This window comes from Eulemur rufifrons, chromosome 29 (assembly GCF_041146395.1).
Source record: "Eulemur rufifrons isolate Redbay chromosome 29, OSU_ERuf_1, whole genome shotgun sequence".
NCBI lineage: Eukaryota > Metazoa > Chordata > Mammalia > Primates > Lemuridae > Eulemur > Eulemur rufifrons.
In genome coordinates this window covers 31,650,005-31,670,056 of record NC_091011.1, presented here as the reverse complement: position 1 = coordinate 31,670,056, position 20,052 = coordinate 31,650,005, and the positions used below count along the sequence as shown (strand labels likewise).

The following is a 20,052-nucleotide window of genomic DNA, read 5'->3' as shown; positions in this document are numbered from 1 at the left end:
TTTAGCAAAATTTTCCTTTAAAGAAAACACAATTAGCAATGGAGGGTGCAGTGGGGAGCAACAACTATGCAGTAATTTGAACTTGAATCACATAGTACCAATTAGGCTCAGTCATGTAATCTTTGGCTCGTGCAGTTAGGTACCAACCAACAGGCAGAGGCTACCGCAAATGAAGTTTGACATCATCTCTCTGATAGGTGTCTAGTTATGAACTTGTTTGAGACAATCACTTGAAATTCTAGAAGAACATTTATAGAAAGAAAATTTACCAATACTGTGTCTAACTGTATAACTTTTGATAGCGATTTCCATAGTTGTCAGATTTCTCATATTTTTTAAACTAAATTTTATTCCCATTCTTCTACTCATCCCTAGCTTTCTCACTGCCCCAAAGAATGTCACAGTTGGCTCTATATAGTTTTATTTGTCAAAGTAAAATGGGTTTATACTATATCATATAACAAAAAGATTAAGTATAATGATAAGTTGAAAGATCTATAATCTATACTTTGTATAAGCAGTTGGAAATACAAATCACAATTGCTATAGTTTTGAGTACCTACTGTATACAAGAAGCTACACTAAATAGTTAACATACTAGTTCACTACTACCTTTTTATCTTGCCAGCAATCATGGAAGGCTGACATCATTCACGTGTTACAGAGGATGTTACTGAGAATTTTTGTCGTAAAGTGACAAACCTGTGATTTGAGTAGAGAATTTCTATTTCTAAAGAGAATTTATACTATATCATGTTATATGTCAAATGTATATGTATGGATGTATATGTATATATGTGTATGTGTTTAGAGGTATATACATATACACACATATATTTGCATTTTAATACTTGTGATTAAATTTTGCTCCAGAATGTGATTGTCACGAATGTATCTCTACTTGTGAATTTTAAATTATATTTCAATTGCATCACTTTGAGTCCAACATTAAAGAGATACTGATCAACCTTTTTACTATGTTCAGTTCAGCCCTCTTCATTTTTCTACGCTATAAGTTTTTATGGATATTGTTTCTATAAAATATCCTTAATACATTGATATTGATGTTATTTTGAGAAGAATTTAAATGTCTCTAGCAAAACCATAATTCCTCCCAAGGACATTTTTATGTAAGTGATACAATTTCTTCGTAACAGGTGTTTGGATATGTGTGGGGTTGAGCTACTAAATTTCACTCCCACTTTGTTTCATTATCCATTACAGGAACATCCCTCACTAGGCCAACTTTCAGAAAAATTAATAGACAACAACATTAATGTGATTTTTGCAGTTCAAGGAAAACAATTTCATTGGTATAAGGTATGTTAATTCTCAAAATATAAAAATTAAAATGTTTGCATTGGGAGTTGAAATTAGGACACTTTTTAGAGATACAGATAAGTGTTCTGTAATTATTATACTTTGTACAATCTAAATCTAATACTATATTAATTAAAATATACTGTACAGTATCTTAAGTTAGAATTTAAATATAAATTCTATCTAGGTTTGTAACACCTAGAACCAAGTGTGGGCACTAAATGCTGTTTGGGAATTAAATTTAATACACATGGGCACAGCCTGATACTTAGGGTAGTACTGAAATGTGACAATAATGGAGAAGAATTTTATCAGGTGAAGAGTAGTTCATGTTCCAACTTTATATCTTTCATGTCCAAAGTCCTGAGTCCTGTGTCCATGGACACATCCTTATAATAGGTCAATAGGTCAAATTTGAAGGTTGAGGCAGGAGGATCGCTTGAGACCAGGAATTTGAGACCAGCCTGGACAACATAGCGAGACCCCATCTCCACAAAAAATAGAAAAATTACCCAGGCATAGAGATGCACGTACCTATAGTCCTAGCCACTCCAGAGGCTGAAGTGGAAGGATCGCTTGAGCCCAGGAGGTCAAGGCTGCAATGAGCTTTGATTGTGGCACTGCACTCTAGCCTGAGCAATATAGTGAGACCCTGTATCAAAAAAAAAAAAAAAAAAAAAACCAAAAAAAAAGAAAAAAGTTGGAAAATATCAGCTTAATTTCCAATAGCACCAACATACCTAGCTTTGGTCTAGATCATCCAATAAAAGGACCAAGAGGAGCCACAGAAGTGGCTGAGCCAGTCAAAGCCTTTGTACATGAGAATAATCTTGGCTATGTCCAGAGTCCTTTGGGCCAGAAGAGGCCTATGAGCAGAGCAGATTTTTGGCAGCTATGTCATTCTGGAGGTGTCATGGACCCACCAACATAGAACTGCTCCTCTACGACCCTGCTATACCCTTGTTTGTACAGTCTTTCTGGTTCTTTCTTCCTAGAAACTCTTATTTTCTTCATTTTCATGATTCTGTGATATCCTAATTTTCATCGTGCATCTCTGTTTCCTGGGCCTTCTTCACCTCGTTTGCTTCCTCCTTCTACTCTCTGCCTGTACACCCCCGCCCCCAGTGGCCAGACTCCAGTGCCCTTTATTTATTATTTTTAAAAACCTTCAGAGAAACTACATTTTCTTTTGGCTTCAGCAAATACTTGAACCCAGCTGCATTTGCCACAAAGCTGGTGTCCCCTCCCCCAGCTTCCCTCATACCTGTGATATTGGTCATCTGAAAGGACTGCTCTAATCCTACCACTTCTTCCCTTAGAAAACTCGGTGAAACTTTAATTTCCTGTTTTCCCAAATGTGTATACCATGGAACCACTTTTTAATGTTAGCAATAAATTAACATCCACAGAAGAAGGGCTCTGGCCCACATTAAATGTCCTAAACCACTTCATTAACAACAGTAACAGCTTCTACTTATTGGATACTTCACCTCTGTCAGGGACTGAATTTGTAAACATTAACCCATCTAATCCTCTTAGCAGCTCATAATAATGAGAGCAGTCTTATTAATATGCCCATTTTACAGATGAGGAACCACATTTAGGGAAGTTGAATATTTGCCCAAAGTTTTCTAACAACCCAGATCCTATGTTTTGAACCTCTAAGCTTGATAGTTGACTTCCAAATACGGGGCAGCTTTTTATAGTTATAGTTTGCCTCCTTTTTCTCTGCTGTTTATTATTTCTTGATCGTGTTATTGGTTTTAGCAGTTTCTCCCTACTCCTTTTAAAATTTGCCACTGACTGATAAACCATAAAACCAGGTTTATTAGTAATAGTAAATAAATTGTGCACAAAGTAAGAGTCGACAGGCTCCAAAGCCTGACAAGCTCTGCTGTGAGTCCTGTGCGTGCTCTTGTAGTCACCTACTTTGCCCAGGGATCTTTGTTAGAAATCACCTGGCTGGGTTGTTACAGCCTCATAACTGGTCTCCCAAATCCATCCTCCACCCGGCTGCCAGTACGATCTATTGAAATCACAAGTGTGACCACAGAACTCCCTTGGTGCCCTCTAATTTAGAGCACTGAGTCTCCAATGTGGCATATGAGGCCATCTGGTCTCTGCCTGCCTCTCTGCCTCATTCCCCACTGCTTCCCGCCTTGCACCTGTCCCACCAGCCACGCTTCGAATCCTCCCTGTGCACACGCACTCACCAGGCTGTTCCTTTCCTTTCCTCTGTGTCTGTTCTTGCTTCCTACCCCCTGCCTGGAAGCCCTTCTCCCTCGTTACTTGATTAACTCTTACACAGCCTTTGAGACAGAGTTTATAAGTCATCTCTTCCAGGAAACAGTCCTTGACGACCTTCCCACCTTTCAACTGCTTGCCAGGTGTTCCTGTCATTGGGGTCTGTGTATATCTCTGTTGTTTCACATGTACAGTGTTTTGCGAGATTGTCATTTGTATACTATGAGCTACTCAAAGATGGAACTATGTGTCCTAGTGATTTAGGTTCTCCAAAGTGGTATACAGTAAATGCTCAACAAAAGTTTGATATATGAATTTTAAAAATCTGTAAGTGATACATTTTCCCTAAAACCTGAGATACCAAATTATTAGTGTCTCAGCAGTGGCTGGCATACAACAGGATCTTAATGATACTTGTGAATAGAAAAATGTGTCAACAAATGGATTTCAAGACTTTTCATAATCTGATTCTTTATAAATATTCACCCTTCACTCTAGTCAGACTGGTTTCTTCTCTGCTAATTGCTTTGTCTACAACTCAGTTAGACCTTTAATCCTTGGCTCATTCTCATTTTCTCCCCAGAAATACCTAGAGTCTTATCCATAATTATTAAGCACCATTCATCGTGAACACCTTCTCCATGAAGCTTCTAGTTGTGACTATGAGTTTTCCCCTAGTCTGGCCCAGCATACTTTAAAGGTCATTCCATGGAACACTAGTTCTATAAAATATTTGTATATGTTATGTGAGAATAAAATTTGGTAACTAAAGAGTATTGGGAAATGTTGCATTAAATAATGTTAAATCATTTGCAAATTACAGGCCTACTCTGGACCTTTTAATTTGCAAATGTGCCTTTTGAGTCTCTAAGTGGAAGAAACCATATGCAAAACTTCCCAAACCTCTTTGCCTTCAGAACTCTTGTCATGCTTTAAATCTCTGGTGGCTATGTTCCATAGAAGACACTTTGGGAGATACTGGTCTATATTTTGATTGGATTTTTAGGTCATCATGTACGGTGATTCAAGAAGCACAAATACACATACACATATACATGCTACCATTATGGGGGTATATGTTCTGAATGCCGTACTAGATTACTTTTATTTTTCTTATGTCTTATATTTTTTTCATTTGTGTAATGGCCCATCTTCCACTGATAACTACAAAAATGTTTAATATTTGTTGATTACGAAACCCTTGCCTACCATTGTCATTATTTAAATGCTACTGATATGTTTTATAGGACCTTCTACCCCTTTTGCCAGGCACCATTGCTGGTGAAATAGAATCAAAGGCTGCAAATCTCAATAATTTGGTAGTAGAAGCCTATCAGGTATGTATATGTTATACATAATTTTTATTAACCCCATTTCTGTGGCAAGGTACAAACTAGTGCCATATCATCTTGAGAGGTGGGGTAGAAAGAACATGAGATTAGGAATTAGGAACCTGGAGTTTAGCTGGCTCTACCACTAAATAGCCTTGATACCTTGGGAAAGTCATTTCAGCTTTCTGTGCATCACTTTTCTCTTGGACAATAAACTAAGATTGGGCTAGAGGCTACCTAAATTTCCTTCCAAATCCAATGCTGAGCAAATCATCAAATCATGGCTATGTAGTATACTTTATTACCAAGAAATTTCATATGTCATAAAGGTAAAGAAAGAAATGCACAGTTATTTAGAACAATTATTTGCCAGGGAAGATGAACTGTCTGGGATAGAAAGATTGCTAAGATGCCTCTATTGGGGTCTCACTTGATTGTTTCATCGAATTATTTTAGCAGTTTTATCAAAACAGTTTGATTAAAAGAACCATTATAGTGGATATGTGATTTTATTGAACCGGCTGTCTTTATTCATCAGTCCTATAAAGAGTAAATGCTTAGGCCAGGCGCGGTGGCTCACACCTGTAATGCTAGCATTCTGGAAGGCCGAGGCCAGAGGATTGCTTGAGGTTGGGAGTTCGAGACCAGTCTCAGCAAGAGTGAGACCTGTCTCTACCAAAAATAGAAAGAAATTATCCAGGCAACTAAAAATAGAAAAAATTAGCTGGGCATGGTGGCACATGCCTATAGTCCCAGCTACTCAGGAGGCTGAGGCAGGAGGATCACTTGAGCCCAGGAGTTTGAGGTTGCTGCCAGCTAGGTTGATGTCACAGCACTCTAGCCCAGGCAACAGAGTGAGACTCTGTCTCAAAAAAAAAAAAAAAAAAAAAAAAAGAGTAAATGCCTAAATGCAAGGAATTTAAAGAAACATCTGCTCTCTCAACCTGGGTCATTCCTGGATATGATAATCTCTGTTTAGGTGTTGCAATAATAGTGACTGTTACTTCCATACCACTAAGATCCATCACTTTCCATACATGACCTCATTTAATCCTCACACCTGACCTATAAGGCAGGTTTTAGTGCTCCCATTGTATATTTGTAGAAACCGAGGCTCAGAGAAGTGAACAAATGAACCAAAGATCGTACAGCTAATAAGCAGCAGAAGCAGGATCAGAATCCAGGTGTTCCTCCACTCTAGGCTCCAGGTGCTTCCTCCTGTTTGATGCCACCTGTTTTTCATTTGGTGCATGGTGTCAAAAGACATGCTTTATTCTACCTAGAATTTATGGGCCAATTATAAAGTCTCACTTTCCCAAATTCTCTGACTCCCTTCCTGACATGTAGAGTTTAATAGTGTAAATTGTAGCCAAAGCATTGTGAAAAACCTCAGGCTTCTTCTCTTATAATTTTCTCAAGGGCGCACCTGCCTTAAACTTGGGCATAAAAGAGAAAGGCAGGAAGTAGACAGAGGATATCAAATGAACTTGTTTAAACTTTCTTTTAAAAGAAAAAGAAATCTTACTAGATTTTTTTTTTGCAGAGGATTTTTTTCTATGTCTGAATAGTACATTGAATAAAATGAGGAAGAACATCTTAAATGACATCTCTTTCTCGCTGTTACAAAAGAACATTAGGACTAGGCGAGCTTCTTAGCAAAGAAAATCAAACATGTTTACAATTCATTCCCATGAGGAGTTTGTTCCCGAGAATAATCAAAATAAGAAAGGCGCTTATACTGTTAGGAGTCACTCTACACTTTTATAGTATGAACCCATTAATTACTCCAAAGAAGGTACATGAGTTAACAAATTTTTATCTGTGGGTCAGATTGCACCAAAGACAAAGGAGACAACCGCATTTGGTTTCAAGTTCTTTATTTGCCTAGGATAGGTATCGATGCCTTAGACCATTGTAGTTCTGATTAACCTTAAACAGTGGAAAAATAACAGCAAATCCAACAAAAACTTATTTTGGCTAACTACTCTCCTTAAGTTGGTATTCTGTTATTATTTTATATATGTCTATATTTTCAAAATTCTTCTGAAATTTCATTTTATCTTCACAGTCCAACAGAAACAATTCACAATTCATTAAAGAATTATACATCAGGAAAAAACAGATTCTGCCTCTGTACCTATTAGATATTAAAAGGGAAGCATAAGATTATGTCTGGAGCTTAATTTCTAAATCCCCAAAACTGGGCAGAATTTTAGAGATTTGTATTCACACTCTGCTTGAAAAACATTGACCTAATTAGCTTAAGGTCTTAAGAGAAGTAAAATTTCAGGAGGACATGCTGAGAATGTTCATTGTGCTAGGCATTGCCTTATGATCTGTCAGACGATTGCAAATCAACATCATTTGTATACCACTGGATGTTTCTATTGGTTTGCTAAAATTATTCAATTAATGGTTGCAGTATATGAGCTCTTTAGCAGATAAAAAATGTGGCTGACATAGTCTCACCTAATGCAAATAATATTTACACTGAGGAGTTTGAGAAAAGTATCTTGTTCTAAAGAGATACTATCAGAATTCCATGATCAATTATCGGTCGTTAAGTGCATTTTTTTTTATCAATTGTACCATTGAAGAAGAATAATTACTCAAGTAAAAAATTAGAAGCCACTGGAAATTATTCTTCTTCTTCATACCCTGCTACTCACTCTCTTTCCTTAGGTACATAATTCACTTTTTCCCTTTCTTTTGTTTACAAGTATAAACTAAGGGTTTTTGCATGTAATAAACTCTTAGTTGTATGGACAAAATGTATACATATCTGAAGTATATATTTAAGGTAGCAGGTCCTTTGTACCTCAGAGATTGTGATGGAAGAAATTAGTATGTGTCTGTTACATGAGAGACATTAAATAAATGTTTATTGAATGTGTGTATAAATGGGTGAATAAATGGTTTTCTGCCAATAAGAGGCCCTATTTTGGTGTTAGGGATTGGAGCAAACTTGTCTGACACAAGCAAGTCCCAGGGACTTGGCAAAAATCCTAGGCCCTTCTTGGAGAACTTTATAGGACCATATGTTTCAGGTAATTCTTGTGCCTACAGCATAGAAATGACTTCCCAAAAATGTACCTTTCAACTCTGTATGCATAAGGCATTTTAGCTCTCATAACAGTCACAAGCGTTTGAAACTAAATTATTTCTTCAGCAGCTGAATATGTGAAAAGCATGTTCCACATTTGTTAAGCTGGCAGGATTTGCCCTTTGTGATGATATATGTATTTTCAATGTTTCACTTAAACTTGATCATAAAATATAAGTATTACTAGACTAAAAAATGTCTACTTTGGTAACAGGCTGAGTGAGAAATATATTTAAGTCATCAAAATGCGCAGTCATGGAAATATGTGGAAAAAACAGAATAATTTAAATGCAGATAATCTAATCGTTCAGTATTTCTTATGTATTTCAAATATAGTTGGGTCATTAGGTGGAAGCCCTGTTTTTATTCATCCTTTTATAGAGACAGACTTTTTGATTTAGTTAAAACTTAGATCTATAATGATTTAATAAGCTTGACTCTACCGTGTTGCTTAGATTTGAAACTACTATAGTATGTAATTCAAAAAATGATGTCTCTGCAGAAACTCATTTCCGAAGTGAAAGTTCAGGTGGAAAACCAGGTGCAAGGCGTCTATGTTAACATTACTGCCATCTGTCCAGATGGGGCCAGAAAACCAGGCACAGAGGGATGCGGAAACGTGACGAGCAATGACGAAGTATGTGGGTGTGCGTTTTTCCCATTTTAAATCAACTAAGTTGTTTGGCATGCTTTCTCACAGAAAAATCAAATCGTTCCAGAAAACTTTGCTTCCTATCGACGCCAAGAATCTTACTTACATTTCAAAGTAACTTTCACTGTCCCTTTGTAAAGTTGCTACTTGTTGTAACCCAACTGATTATTCTCAAAAACTCTCAAGTTAAAATAAATAAACAAATGTAGATTATACTAAACACTTATTTAATAATAGTAACTTTAAACTTAGGCATCACCACCAGGATAGAATAGGAAATCACATCTTCTCAGATAAATACTGTCTATACTTACGATGATGATAATGCTTTTTTGGTTTCAAATCCACAAATTCTTAGAGTAAATGTGAAATTGAAAGTAATAAGTCACAGAAAAGAATGGGAGTGATGGAACAGTAGATAAAGGCTAAGAATTTAAAAATCTTTCACTGTGTGATTGCCCCAGTACACTCCTAACGATCTAGGAGGAGGGAGGGAAATTTGATAGGAACATTGAGAAAGGAGAAGTGACATTTTCTGAAAAGACATGAGATGTAAAGCAGAGAGATCCAGATTATAGTTAATCAGGAAACAGGACTAGAGACAGGGACTCTCCAAGGATCAGCACGATACAGAGTAACAGACACACATGCGCTTTAGGGAATCCTTGTAGGGGGAAGTGATTTATAGGGAGTCGTTCACCTCTCGAGGCATCAGTTGCCTCATTTTTAAATGAATGACTTGGACTAGAAGATTTCTAATCCCTCTTCCTTTCACCTCTAAGTTTTTATGATAATTAATTATTTAATGTCATGCTATAGAGAAAAAGAAAAATAGTTGAGATAGAAAATATAGATCAAATAAAATCAAATAAAAGAGAAACTTTCTTTCTCTTTAGTTAGAATATATATGTATTCCTCTTGGGAATTTTAGAATCTGTGGGTAGTATAATTGTTCCTACAGGCTGTACATTTTAAACTAATTATTGCAAGTTTCTAATTCTGTAGTTTCCTCTATAATCACTCCTTGGATTTTGTTCAAAAGACATCATTTACCAGTTTGCAAAGTACACATTTGATTTCCCTTAAATACAGAGAAAACTTTTTACTAGCAAAAGATAGCACCAAGTTACTTTCTGAAAAATGGTTGCCCTCTTAGAAGTGGTTCTTTCCTTCAAATTCTCAATTTTGAAAGAATGGTTTTTCTTGCTTTTTATATTTTTTCTTTTTTTTTGCCTAACTTCTTTTTTCCCTTCACTTTCAACTAAGTAGTATAAATAGTTTGACTCTCAGGAATAGTCATATGACCTCTTAATTATATAAATCCCAAGTTTTGCTCTATTACTAGTATTGGCAGTGACCACATTATCTTACACATCTATTAATCCTTAACATTCTTAAAAATAATGACAGTTCAAGTTATAATACCAACTACATTGATTTTTATGCTATGAGGCTAATTCCTAATGCATATATAAACCTAAATTTAGATTTTTATATCATTATATGTATATATATTCCAACCAAAAAGCCTAGCACAATTATTTTTAAATTGTAATGCATCTCAGTACAATATGAAAGAAAAAAAAATATATGCCATCCTATTTGCCAAAGAACCTAAAGATGGTAAGGTGAATCAATGAATAAAAATAAACATGTTAAATGAGTCATATTATTCAAAAAGAAGAAATAGAGAAAAAGAAAAAGTTTTGAGAAGAAAGCTCTGTAGTCTTATGGAGAAAAGCAATTCCTGTCAGTTAGTTCTGGGCTAACTTCTCCCACTGAGATAAATATATGATCCTGTATTGAAATCTTAACTGAGAATGGGAGTCCTAAACCTTTTTCCCTTGAGTATCATCAGAGAAAGCCTCATGTTTTCCTCCATTGACACCTGTATAAACTAATGATTAATTCTGAAACTTTACTTGGGCTCCTACAAAATAGGAACAAAATAAAAACTTTTCATTTGAACATCTCATCTCAGGGTTTAAAACCAGTAGAGAAAAGCCCTTTACTTTGGTTTATTTGATATGTCCCTAGTATCACATATTCAAGAATCCCACATTTTAAGGACTGAATACAGGAAATGGTCTATTCTTTCTCAAGTTTGCTAAGAAACTAATAATCTAGGTGGAGTAGATGCTTGAAATAAGCCTGCACTCAGGTCTATTTAATGGTGCAGTGTAGACAATTAGCAGTACTTGCAACCTTTAAGTCCCTAGCTCATTAGTTAGGAAATAAATGACATTATAAAGAGATATTGCATACACATGTGAAAGAGGTTGCATATTAAATCATCGTTAATTTCTCTAAGATGGGTTATTATTGATTCAAATATTATTAACAGATATAATATTGGTAATAAAAATAGTCAAGGTATATAAATGTATTTCCTTTTTCCTCCTAAATTTAGGTTCTTTTCAATGTAACAGTTACAATGAAAAAATGTGATGTCACAGGACGAAAAAACTATGCAATAATCAAACCTATTGGTTTCAATGAAACTACTAAAATTCATATACACAAAAACTGCAGCTGTCAGTGTGAGGACAACAGCAGACCTAAAGGAAAGTACGTGGATGAAACTTTTCTAGATTCCAAGTGTTTCCAGTGTGATGAGAATCAATGTCATTTTGAAGAAGATGAACTTTCTTCTGAGAGCTGCAAGTCACACAAAGACCAACCTGTTTGCAGTGGTCGAGGAGTTTGTATTTGTGGTAAATGTGTATGTCACAAAATTAAGCTTGGAAAAGTGTATGGAAAATACTGTGAAAAAGATGACTTTTCTTGTCCGTATCACCATGGAAGCCTGTGTGCTGGTAAGTATAAATATATGCAGTTTTTACTAATCGCTATTACACTAGCATATAGGTTAAAATATCTTCAAATCACATCTTTATAAATTAACAACACTGAATCCTAATTTGTTATGGAAAGTTTCATAATCTGTGAAACTATTAATAGGGAATGACAACAGATTTATAGCACATGATTTTAATATTTGTATTTTAACTTATACAGAAAATGCTTAAAAATAAAAACCTAAAATTAATTGTTATGCATATATATTCATCTTGGAAAGAAATATACCAGGAAAGGAAATTACTGATGATGTCTGATACATTTTCTAGAAGAATCAGAGTATTCTTCTAGAAGGATCTGATTCATTCTGGTAAACTCCCTCCAGCTTGGCCAGAGGGCTATATTCCTGTCAGGATGATGAGACGTGAGCTATAAAAGTATTCTTTTTTCATTCACTGGAAAGTTCTTAATGCGTTATTGTAGATGGTATTATAAGTTTACAGTAACTTAAACCTCTCCGGTTTATTTTTGGAACAACACCAACAACAAAATTGACAAAGGACAGGATTTTTCAAGAAAATACTGGTTTACTAAGTAATCGAAAAGATTTATCCTTGAGGCCACATACAGGCCAAACTGAAAAATTGAAATGAATTAAAATAAAAATACCAAGATTACTTTGGCTAATTTAGTTTGCTGCCACCTAGAGGTTAGATTGCAGAAAATCTGTTCAACATTTGAAAATTTAAACAAAACATTGTTTTTAAATTAATTAAATAAACTACCTGTCATTTGAGTTCTGTGATAATTTTTCTTTGACAATGTGCTAGATTCACTTATTGTGAGAATACCTTTGTTATATTTGTATGTTATAAATGAACATTTGTTAAGTTATTGAAGAATGGTTATATTTCATTGCCATAAGCATATGGAAAGTAACAAACCTATAAAAAATGTTCTCTTCTTGTGTAAGCTAAAAATTTGGCCTGTATCAACCGAGTATGTGATGGCAAATTGCCTTTTTATTCTATTACATGCGTAAGATATTTTATATTCCAAACATTTATTCAGCAGTAACTGGCATTATAGCTGACTTTAGAATGAACAAGCAGTTGTCTGCTGTATTTTACAGAGAAGAGAAATATTATTTTACAGGGAAAAGAAAGAATTTTCTGAGTTCATATTATACAGCTGTCGTAGTTCTGCCAAAGAAGTTTCAAATACATCAAATATTTGCTGCAAGTTTCTGTTTGCAGTGAAAAAAACAAAAATCAATGTACTGGCCCTTCTATGTGACTGTGACCCACAGGCTGTTGAGAATCGGCTTTGAATTCTTTGTGTATAAATATGGGCTGTGGGCTGACATGCATTCTCTCCACCAGTCTCCTTTGGGAGTGAAAGCACGTGTTCACGGGTCAGCTGGCTGGGACTCGGGCGGGCGCCGCCTGTAGTGGAGCAGGGTCTGGCAGGCATTTGTTTGGCCTGGACCTCATTAGCTTTGCATTTAGCAAACTGAGCCGATCCTACAGTAGACTCTATGGAACAATTACTCTGTGCTCAGCAAGAAAAGAAGGGAGAGAGGGTGTGAGGAAAGGAAAGGAGAGAGGGAAGAAAGGAAGGAAGGGATGTAAGGAGGAAAGAAGGAAGGAAAGAGTAAAATGTACCCCCTCTTGAAGATTTCTAGTTCACATTGGCATATTAAATGTTGGACACTTTCTGCAGTCTAAAATTCATTTAATTATATATAGCCAGTGTTTCCTCAACTTACTTATCTGCATAAGTGCCAACACACACACACACACACACACGCACTGTCATCCTTTCTTTTTTCCATTTACCACCTACTAACAGCTCACAGCATGGACTAGGACATGCCCCGCTAGCCTAGTAAATAATGTGCTGAGGATGTGAAAAGGTTGGTTCCACTTCTCGGGAGACCTTATCTTTAAACATGGTACCAGCCGCTCTGAAGCACTAGATTTACTTCGCAGTCCTTCAAAGTTACCCCAGGCCTTTAGCAATAACGAAAGACTGAGAGAATAGATTTTGGAAACGATGAATCAAATAACCTTTATTTTTCTGATTTCAAGTCAGAAAGTTAACATTACTTCAGCCTTTGTAGCATCTTTATATTTGTGTGTTTTTAATTTAAATCTGAATGTACCGTGACATTCACGTAGCCACCAAAGCAGAGGCGCCCTTCACATTTGTTAGCACGATATATTGGCGTGGGGAGATTATCTACAATAGAACAGCTTCGGAAATAGACACTCCTAAATTCTGGCATTGTTTACATCAGACAAATAGAAAATGATGCTGTTTCCATTCATTCATCTGTCATTGTGTTTCCATGGAGATGGGAGGGACATCCGTGCTTGGAAACTCTTCACAGAGTCAGTGGTCCCAATAATTTACATCCTGGGGTGTCTTTGTTGCAGGACATGGAGAGTGTGAAGCGGGCAGGTGCCAATGCTTCAGTGGCTGGGAAGGGGACCGGTGCCAGTGCCCGTCAGCGTCAGCCCAGCACTGTGTCAACTCAAAGGGCCAAGTGTGCAGCGGAAGAGGCACATGTGTGTGTGGCAGGTGTGAGTGCACTGACCCCAGGAGCATCGGCCGCTTCTGTGAACACTGCCCCACCTGCCATACAGGCTGCAAGGAAAACTGGTAGGAGTCCTCCGTCTCCAGACATGCATACAGCAGTCCTTCGCGATGGCTGCTGCTGTCCTTTTCTGTTCTACCTTCCTTAATCTTAAAAGTTACCAGATATGTTGTTACCATCATGCTGAAAAAGAAGTAAATAAGATACTTTAGGAATTATTAATAGTAGACTTGGATTCCAATCTTTGGCCACAAGATAGCTATGGAAGCATCAGAATAAATCTGGACATTCATTATCTTAGCTTTTTGAAAATGGAGGCTGCCTGCTATCCAGTTTATATTAGTAATAGTATGATCTAGGACAAGTTGTTAAAATTCTCTGTGCCTCAGTTTCCTGATATCAAAAGTGAGTATAATAATAATGACAGTAATACCTTGTTATAGTTCTGTGAAAAAATTAAATGAAGTGATTCATGTAAAAAAAAATACCTTTGTACTTGGTGCATGGTAATCACAGAATAAATATTAGCTGTTGTTACTATCTTTAATGTTTAATATTTTCATAACGATGGTGACGAAAAAGCACTCTAGAAACAAATGATATATAAATGAAAAGTGATATGTTAAATGAAAGTGATATTATTGTTTTATGCCAAATTAATTTCCAATACCAATTTGAGATCTGCTCAAAGACTACTAATCTAAACAATCTGTTTCATTCAAAATTTTAAAACATTCACTTTCTCAGATCAGTAGATTAAGTAAATTTTTTAGAATTATGCATGGTGATTTATTTCAATCATTTGGAAAAGCAATATTTCAACATGGTGATGGAGTTATTTCAAATAAACCTAATCAAGATTTGAACTGTCTGGTGATTGTTATTTTGTCATTTTATTTTTTGCAGAAAATATTACACTCTACTCTCTTTTTAAAAAATAAATGTTTTCACTTCTGTTCCTCTTCCAGGAATTGTGCGCAATGCCTTCACCCTCACAATCTGTCTCAAGCTGTACTTGATCAGTGTAAAACATCATGTGCTCTCATGGAACAGCATTATGTGGACCAAACATCAGGTAAACCAAAGCACAATAATCAAAGCACTGAAGAGTATCCGCAGAGGACTGTGTTCTCCAAAAGGGCCCATAATTAACCATGCTAAAGAAAATACTAATGGTTTCATTTTTTTAATTATGAAACATCGCTCTATTTTTTAGAACAGCTTTGCTAAAGTATCATTTATATACAAAAACTGCAAATATTAACATATACAGTTTAATGAGTTTGTGATTCAATTTTTTAAATCTCCCAGAGATGTTACTCTTAACCGACGGAGCAACAGAGTAGGCTTGCCATGATGTGGTTGAGTGGTTAGGTTTCTCATCTCATCTGCACATAAATTTCTGTGTTGTGTACCTCCATGGAAGAACATCCAATAAATTATCCAGAGAGGCCTCAGTGAGCCAAAAGTGTGAGTTCCCCATGTAGATTCATTTCAATAAGAGACAAGGTCTGTGGAGCCATCATTTTCCTTCATAACTCAAACTTGCTTCTAGTTGTGAACTTCATCATGTCCAATCAACATTTACTTTCATATTTCAGGTGAAGCCAAAAATTTCTAAAATTCTGCTTTTGCAAAATACGTGACTTCAAAAGGGCCATTCCTTCCCACTACTTTTCATTCTGATATAAATATCGTTTAGGGGTGAATGATTATAAATGTGGCACAATGGAAAGGGTATGGAACTTTTAGTCTGAAGACCTAGGCCTAAGTCATGTCCCTTAACATTATTAGTTAGCAAACAGCCTTCCTACAAAATTTCCCTGAGCCTCAGTTTCCCCATCTGTAAAATGGAGATTAATATCAACCTCAAAGAGTTGACATTAAATGAGCCAGTGAACATGAACGAAATATCTAAGGTAAAATATGACACAGAAATTGGAGAAACACGTGAGAGCTATGCTCAAAGATTATTACTTTTTTTTTCTAGAGGAGGGTCTCACTCTGCCACACAGGTGGGAATGCAGTGGTGCTATCATAGCTCACTATAACCTCAAACTTCTGGGCTCATGTGATCCTCCCGAGTAGCTGAGACTACAGGTGTGCACCACTGCACCTGGCTAACTTTTTTGTTATTATTTTTTGTAGAGATGGGGTCTGGCTGTGTTGCCCAGGCTAGCCTCGAACTCCTGGCCTCAAGCAATCCTCTCAGCATGGCCTCCCAAAGTGCTGGGACTATAAGTGTAAGCCACTATGCCTGGCCCTCAAAGATTATTTTTATTTTATTTATTTAATTTTTTGAGAGACAGTGTTTTGCTTTGTCATCCAGGCCAGAGTGTAATGGCCAATCATAGCTCATTGTAATCTCAAACTCCTGGGCTTAAGCAATCCTCCTGTGTCAACCTCCTGAGTAAATGGGACTACAGGGGCACCAGCATACATGGCTAATGGCTTTATTTTTTTGTACAGCCGAGGTCTCACTGTGTTGTCCAGATTGGTCTTGAACACCTGGCCTCAAAGGATCCTCCCACCTCAGCCTCCCAAAGTTCAAAGATTATTTTTAAAGTTTATGAGAACCCAAAATCCCAGAACCCTACTTCATACAGGTGTAAGGTGTGGGACTGCACATGCATTAGTAATTAAGCTTGAAATTATGTCTTCATTGAAAACATTGCTATTGCTACCATTATTTCAAATCTCTCCTCCAACCTATAAGAAAAATTTTAGCTCTTACAGAGACTGTGCAGAAGAATAAACTTTGTGTGGAGTTTGTTTCCTCTTTCCCTTGCATCCACACTGAGTTTAGCCTGTAATGAACTTGGCTCTGAAAAGAGCCCATGTGCTACCAGCTGGGGCTGCAGCAATCACTCCAGAAAGCCAAGTGCCTTTTCTAATGAATATCAACATGTCATTTATTATGTTAAGTAAATACTACTTTGACTTAAGTGTTCTGACAAAAAGTATTCCCTTAAAGCTCCTTAGGAAAAGCCCTGGCCTGACCTGAACTAAGAAAGGCATGAGCCAGGGGTGGATGTTTTACTACCATAACAAGATTTAAAAATGCGTGCAGATTTGAGTCCTGAAAATGCCCTCTATCCTAACCTATTAGAAATATTTCTAAAATGTATCAGTAGCTAGGGGGCTCCCCTCCCCTTCACAACCATTGTGCAAGGCCAGGAAAAGGGCATTCATTAGGCACCTCTATTATCTAGCCACTCAATCACACTTAAATGCTGTCCTTTAGTCTCTCTGGCTACACTTTTACCAGGCAAGAAGCCAGTGAGTGGGTCAAACCACATGCCCCCTCTAAGGATCTGCCTTAGCTGATTGAGTAGTCCTAAATCAGCCAAGGGAAATGACAGTGTGTCAAGACAAAGGGCATGTGTGACATGAGCCTGAAGGTCATTGTGGAAGACCCCAAGAACACCACCTTTGAAACAGAGCATTCTGGATTCTCCCTCTGAAAGACCGGCAATGACTGGAGACTTTCACTGGCATTTGGTGTTTTCACTCCAATTTATAGTCCTGGGGTCTGCCTTTGACCTTTCTTTCAAGGTACCTTCTCACTGACCAAAAGAAAATTGGGCTCGATTAAGTCTTCCCACTTGGAGAGGAGCTCTTGCTCTCCATCCCTGAGTTCTTGCCTTATTCAAAAGCATACTTTGTCATCACTAGTAATTCAGAAACAAATCCCCCATAATTGGGTGATGCACAGTTCTAAGCATTGGCAGGTGTCCTCTAGTGGCCCTCTCAGGGAGACCTTAGACATTTGGGTGAGGCCCCCAAAGTCTGGAGAATGGGCAGAGGAACACATGCCTCTTTAGGCCAGGAAGTAATTTTATGAATCCGGGCAGCTAGTGAGTTCTGTGGAATACTCCACTTGTGCAACCGTGCTCCTCTTACATTAGGTAATACCACTGACAACAGTGCCTGTAGGCTTTCCAATGAGAGTTTGGCAAGGATCTGGTGCTAAAATGGAGATCTAGTATGTCCCTCCTCTTAACATGGCACTTTTTTTCCAGCTAGTAATTACTTGTTCTTAGAAAAATACACAGTAAATTTTTAGAGACAAATAGAATAGATTTTGTTAACAGATACGTAAAAAGTTAATTAATGAAAAGTAAGCAAAGAGATTTTCGTATTGTCCCAAATTGGACATTCCTATTTCCTGGAGAAGCCATGTGTAATAATATTGAAAACTTGCATTACAATTTCAGGGGAAATATTTATTTATCTATTAGAGTAGTATTGATTGTAGCTTCTGCAGATGTTTACTTTATTTTCCATTATTGGTGTGCAACAAATGATAACAAGAGAAACGTATGTTAATGCCCAGAGTTATTAAATATTTTAAATCCTATTTTCCACTTAGTGATCAACAGTTCACACCACAAAAACTATCTCTCTCTCTCTGTCAAGGAGAAAATTATGTTTGATTAAGGAATATATTCCAATTAATACAATTAAAAAATCAAGCTGCAAACAAAGAAATAATATTATTAAATGCCTTAATTATTGCTATTCTCCAAAGGAGAGTTTTCTGTTGAAAATATTGTAATAACAAATTTGCAATAAAAATTAGGTAGTTTTAGGCCGGGCGCGGTGGCTCACGCCTGTAATCCTAGCACTCTGGGAGGCCGAGGCGGGTGGATCGCTCAAGGTCAGGAGTTTGAGACCAGCCTGAGCGAGACCCCGTCTCTACTAAAAATAGAAAGACATTATATGGACAACTAAAAATCTATATAGAAAAAATTAGCCGGGCATGGTGGCGCATGCCTGTAGTCCCAGCTACTCGGGAGGCTGAGGCAGTAGGATCGCTTAAGCCGAGGAGTCTGAGGTTGCTGTGAGCTAAGCTGACGCCACGGCACTCACTCTAGCCTGGGCAACAAAGTGAGACTCTGTCTCAACAAAAAAAAAAAAAAAAAAAAAAAAAAATTAGGTAGTTTAACTTTTTGAGTCAATGGTGATTTCAGTCCCCTGTTTTGAACATGTAGATGGCAAATATCTCTGGTCCTGTTAATTAAAATGTGAACATCATTTAATTGATAGAATCCTTTGATTTACTCATTCAAATTTTTTAATGCATATATTTCTTTGCTTCATTACAGAATGTTTCTCTAGCCCAAGCTACTTGAGAATATTTTTCATCATATTCATAGTTACATTCTTGATTGGGTTGCTTAAAGTCCTCATCATTAGACAGGTGATACTACAATGGAATAGTAATAAAATTAAGTCCTCCTCAGATTACAGAGTGTCAGCCTCAAAAAAGGTGAGTGAAGTCTAACAAGGAATTACCATCAGTGTGTTATTGTCTAGTTACAATAGTTTAGGCCCTTAATTAATAATAATATTTCTTTTCCATCCAGGATAAGTTGATTCTGCAAAGTGTTTGCACAAGAGCAGTAACCTACCGACGTGAGAAACCTGAAGAAATAAAAATAGATATCAGCAAATTAAATGCTCATGAAACTTTCAGGTGCAACTTCTAAAAAAGATTTTAAAATACTTTATGGGAAACTGGATTTTTTAAATAATTGCTCCTAAAATTATAATTTTAAAAGTCACAGGAGGAGACAAATTGCTCAAGATCATGCCAGTTGCTGGTTGTGTACTCGAATGAAGATTGACAAGCATCCTCATCATCGTGTGACTCACATAGCTGCTGAATTTTTCAGAGAAAAATGTGTCTTACTACTGTTGGAGACTAGTGTCATTGTAGCACTTTACTGTAATATATAACTTATTTAGATCAGCATAGAATGTAGATCATCTGAAGAGCACTGATTACACTTTACAGGTACCTGCCATCCCTACGCTTCCCAGAGAGAGACAATGCTGTGAGATAGTTTGGCATCGTGTCACTACAAGGGTACAATAATCCCTGCACCGAACATGTGGATGAGAAAAATAATTCAGCAGTTATATACTAATGTTGCCAAACACTTCAACCATTGGTAGTTGAATAGACAAGAACAGCTAGATGAATAAATGGTTAATGTTT

At 36.7% G+C, this 20,052-nt stretch overlaps 1 protein-coding gene across 1 annotated transcript in view; it reads left to right on the top strand.

Moving 5' to 3' along the window:
- ITGB8 (integrin subunit beta 8) overlaps window positions 1-19,540 on the top strand; it is a 73,972-nt gene extending 54,432 nt beyond the window's left edge. Inside the window, exons 7-14 of the mRNA XM_069462238.1 lie at window positions 1,225-1,320; window positions 4,812-4,901; window positions 8,501-8,635; window positions 11,061-11,466; window positions 13,888-14,113; window positions 15,017-15,123; window positions 19,157-19,320; window positions 19,418-19,540. Coding sequence (XP_069318339.1) covers window positions 1,225-1,320; window positions 4,812-4,901; window positions 8,501-8,635; window positions 11,061-11,466; window positions 13,888-14,113; window positions 15,017-15,123; window positions 19,157-19,320; window positions 19,418-19,540 — 1,347 coding nt within the window. The remainder of the gene's footprint in view (window positions 1-1,224; window positions 1,321-4,811; window positions 4,902-8,500; window positions 8,636-11,060; window positions 11,467-13,887; window positions 14,114-15,016; window positions 15,124-19,156; window positions 19,321-19,417) is intronic.
- Window positions 19,541-20,052: the final 512 nt, after the last annotated feature.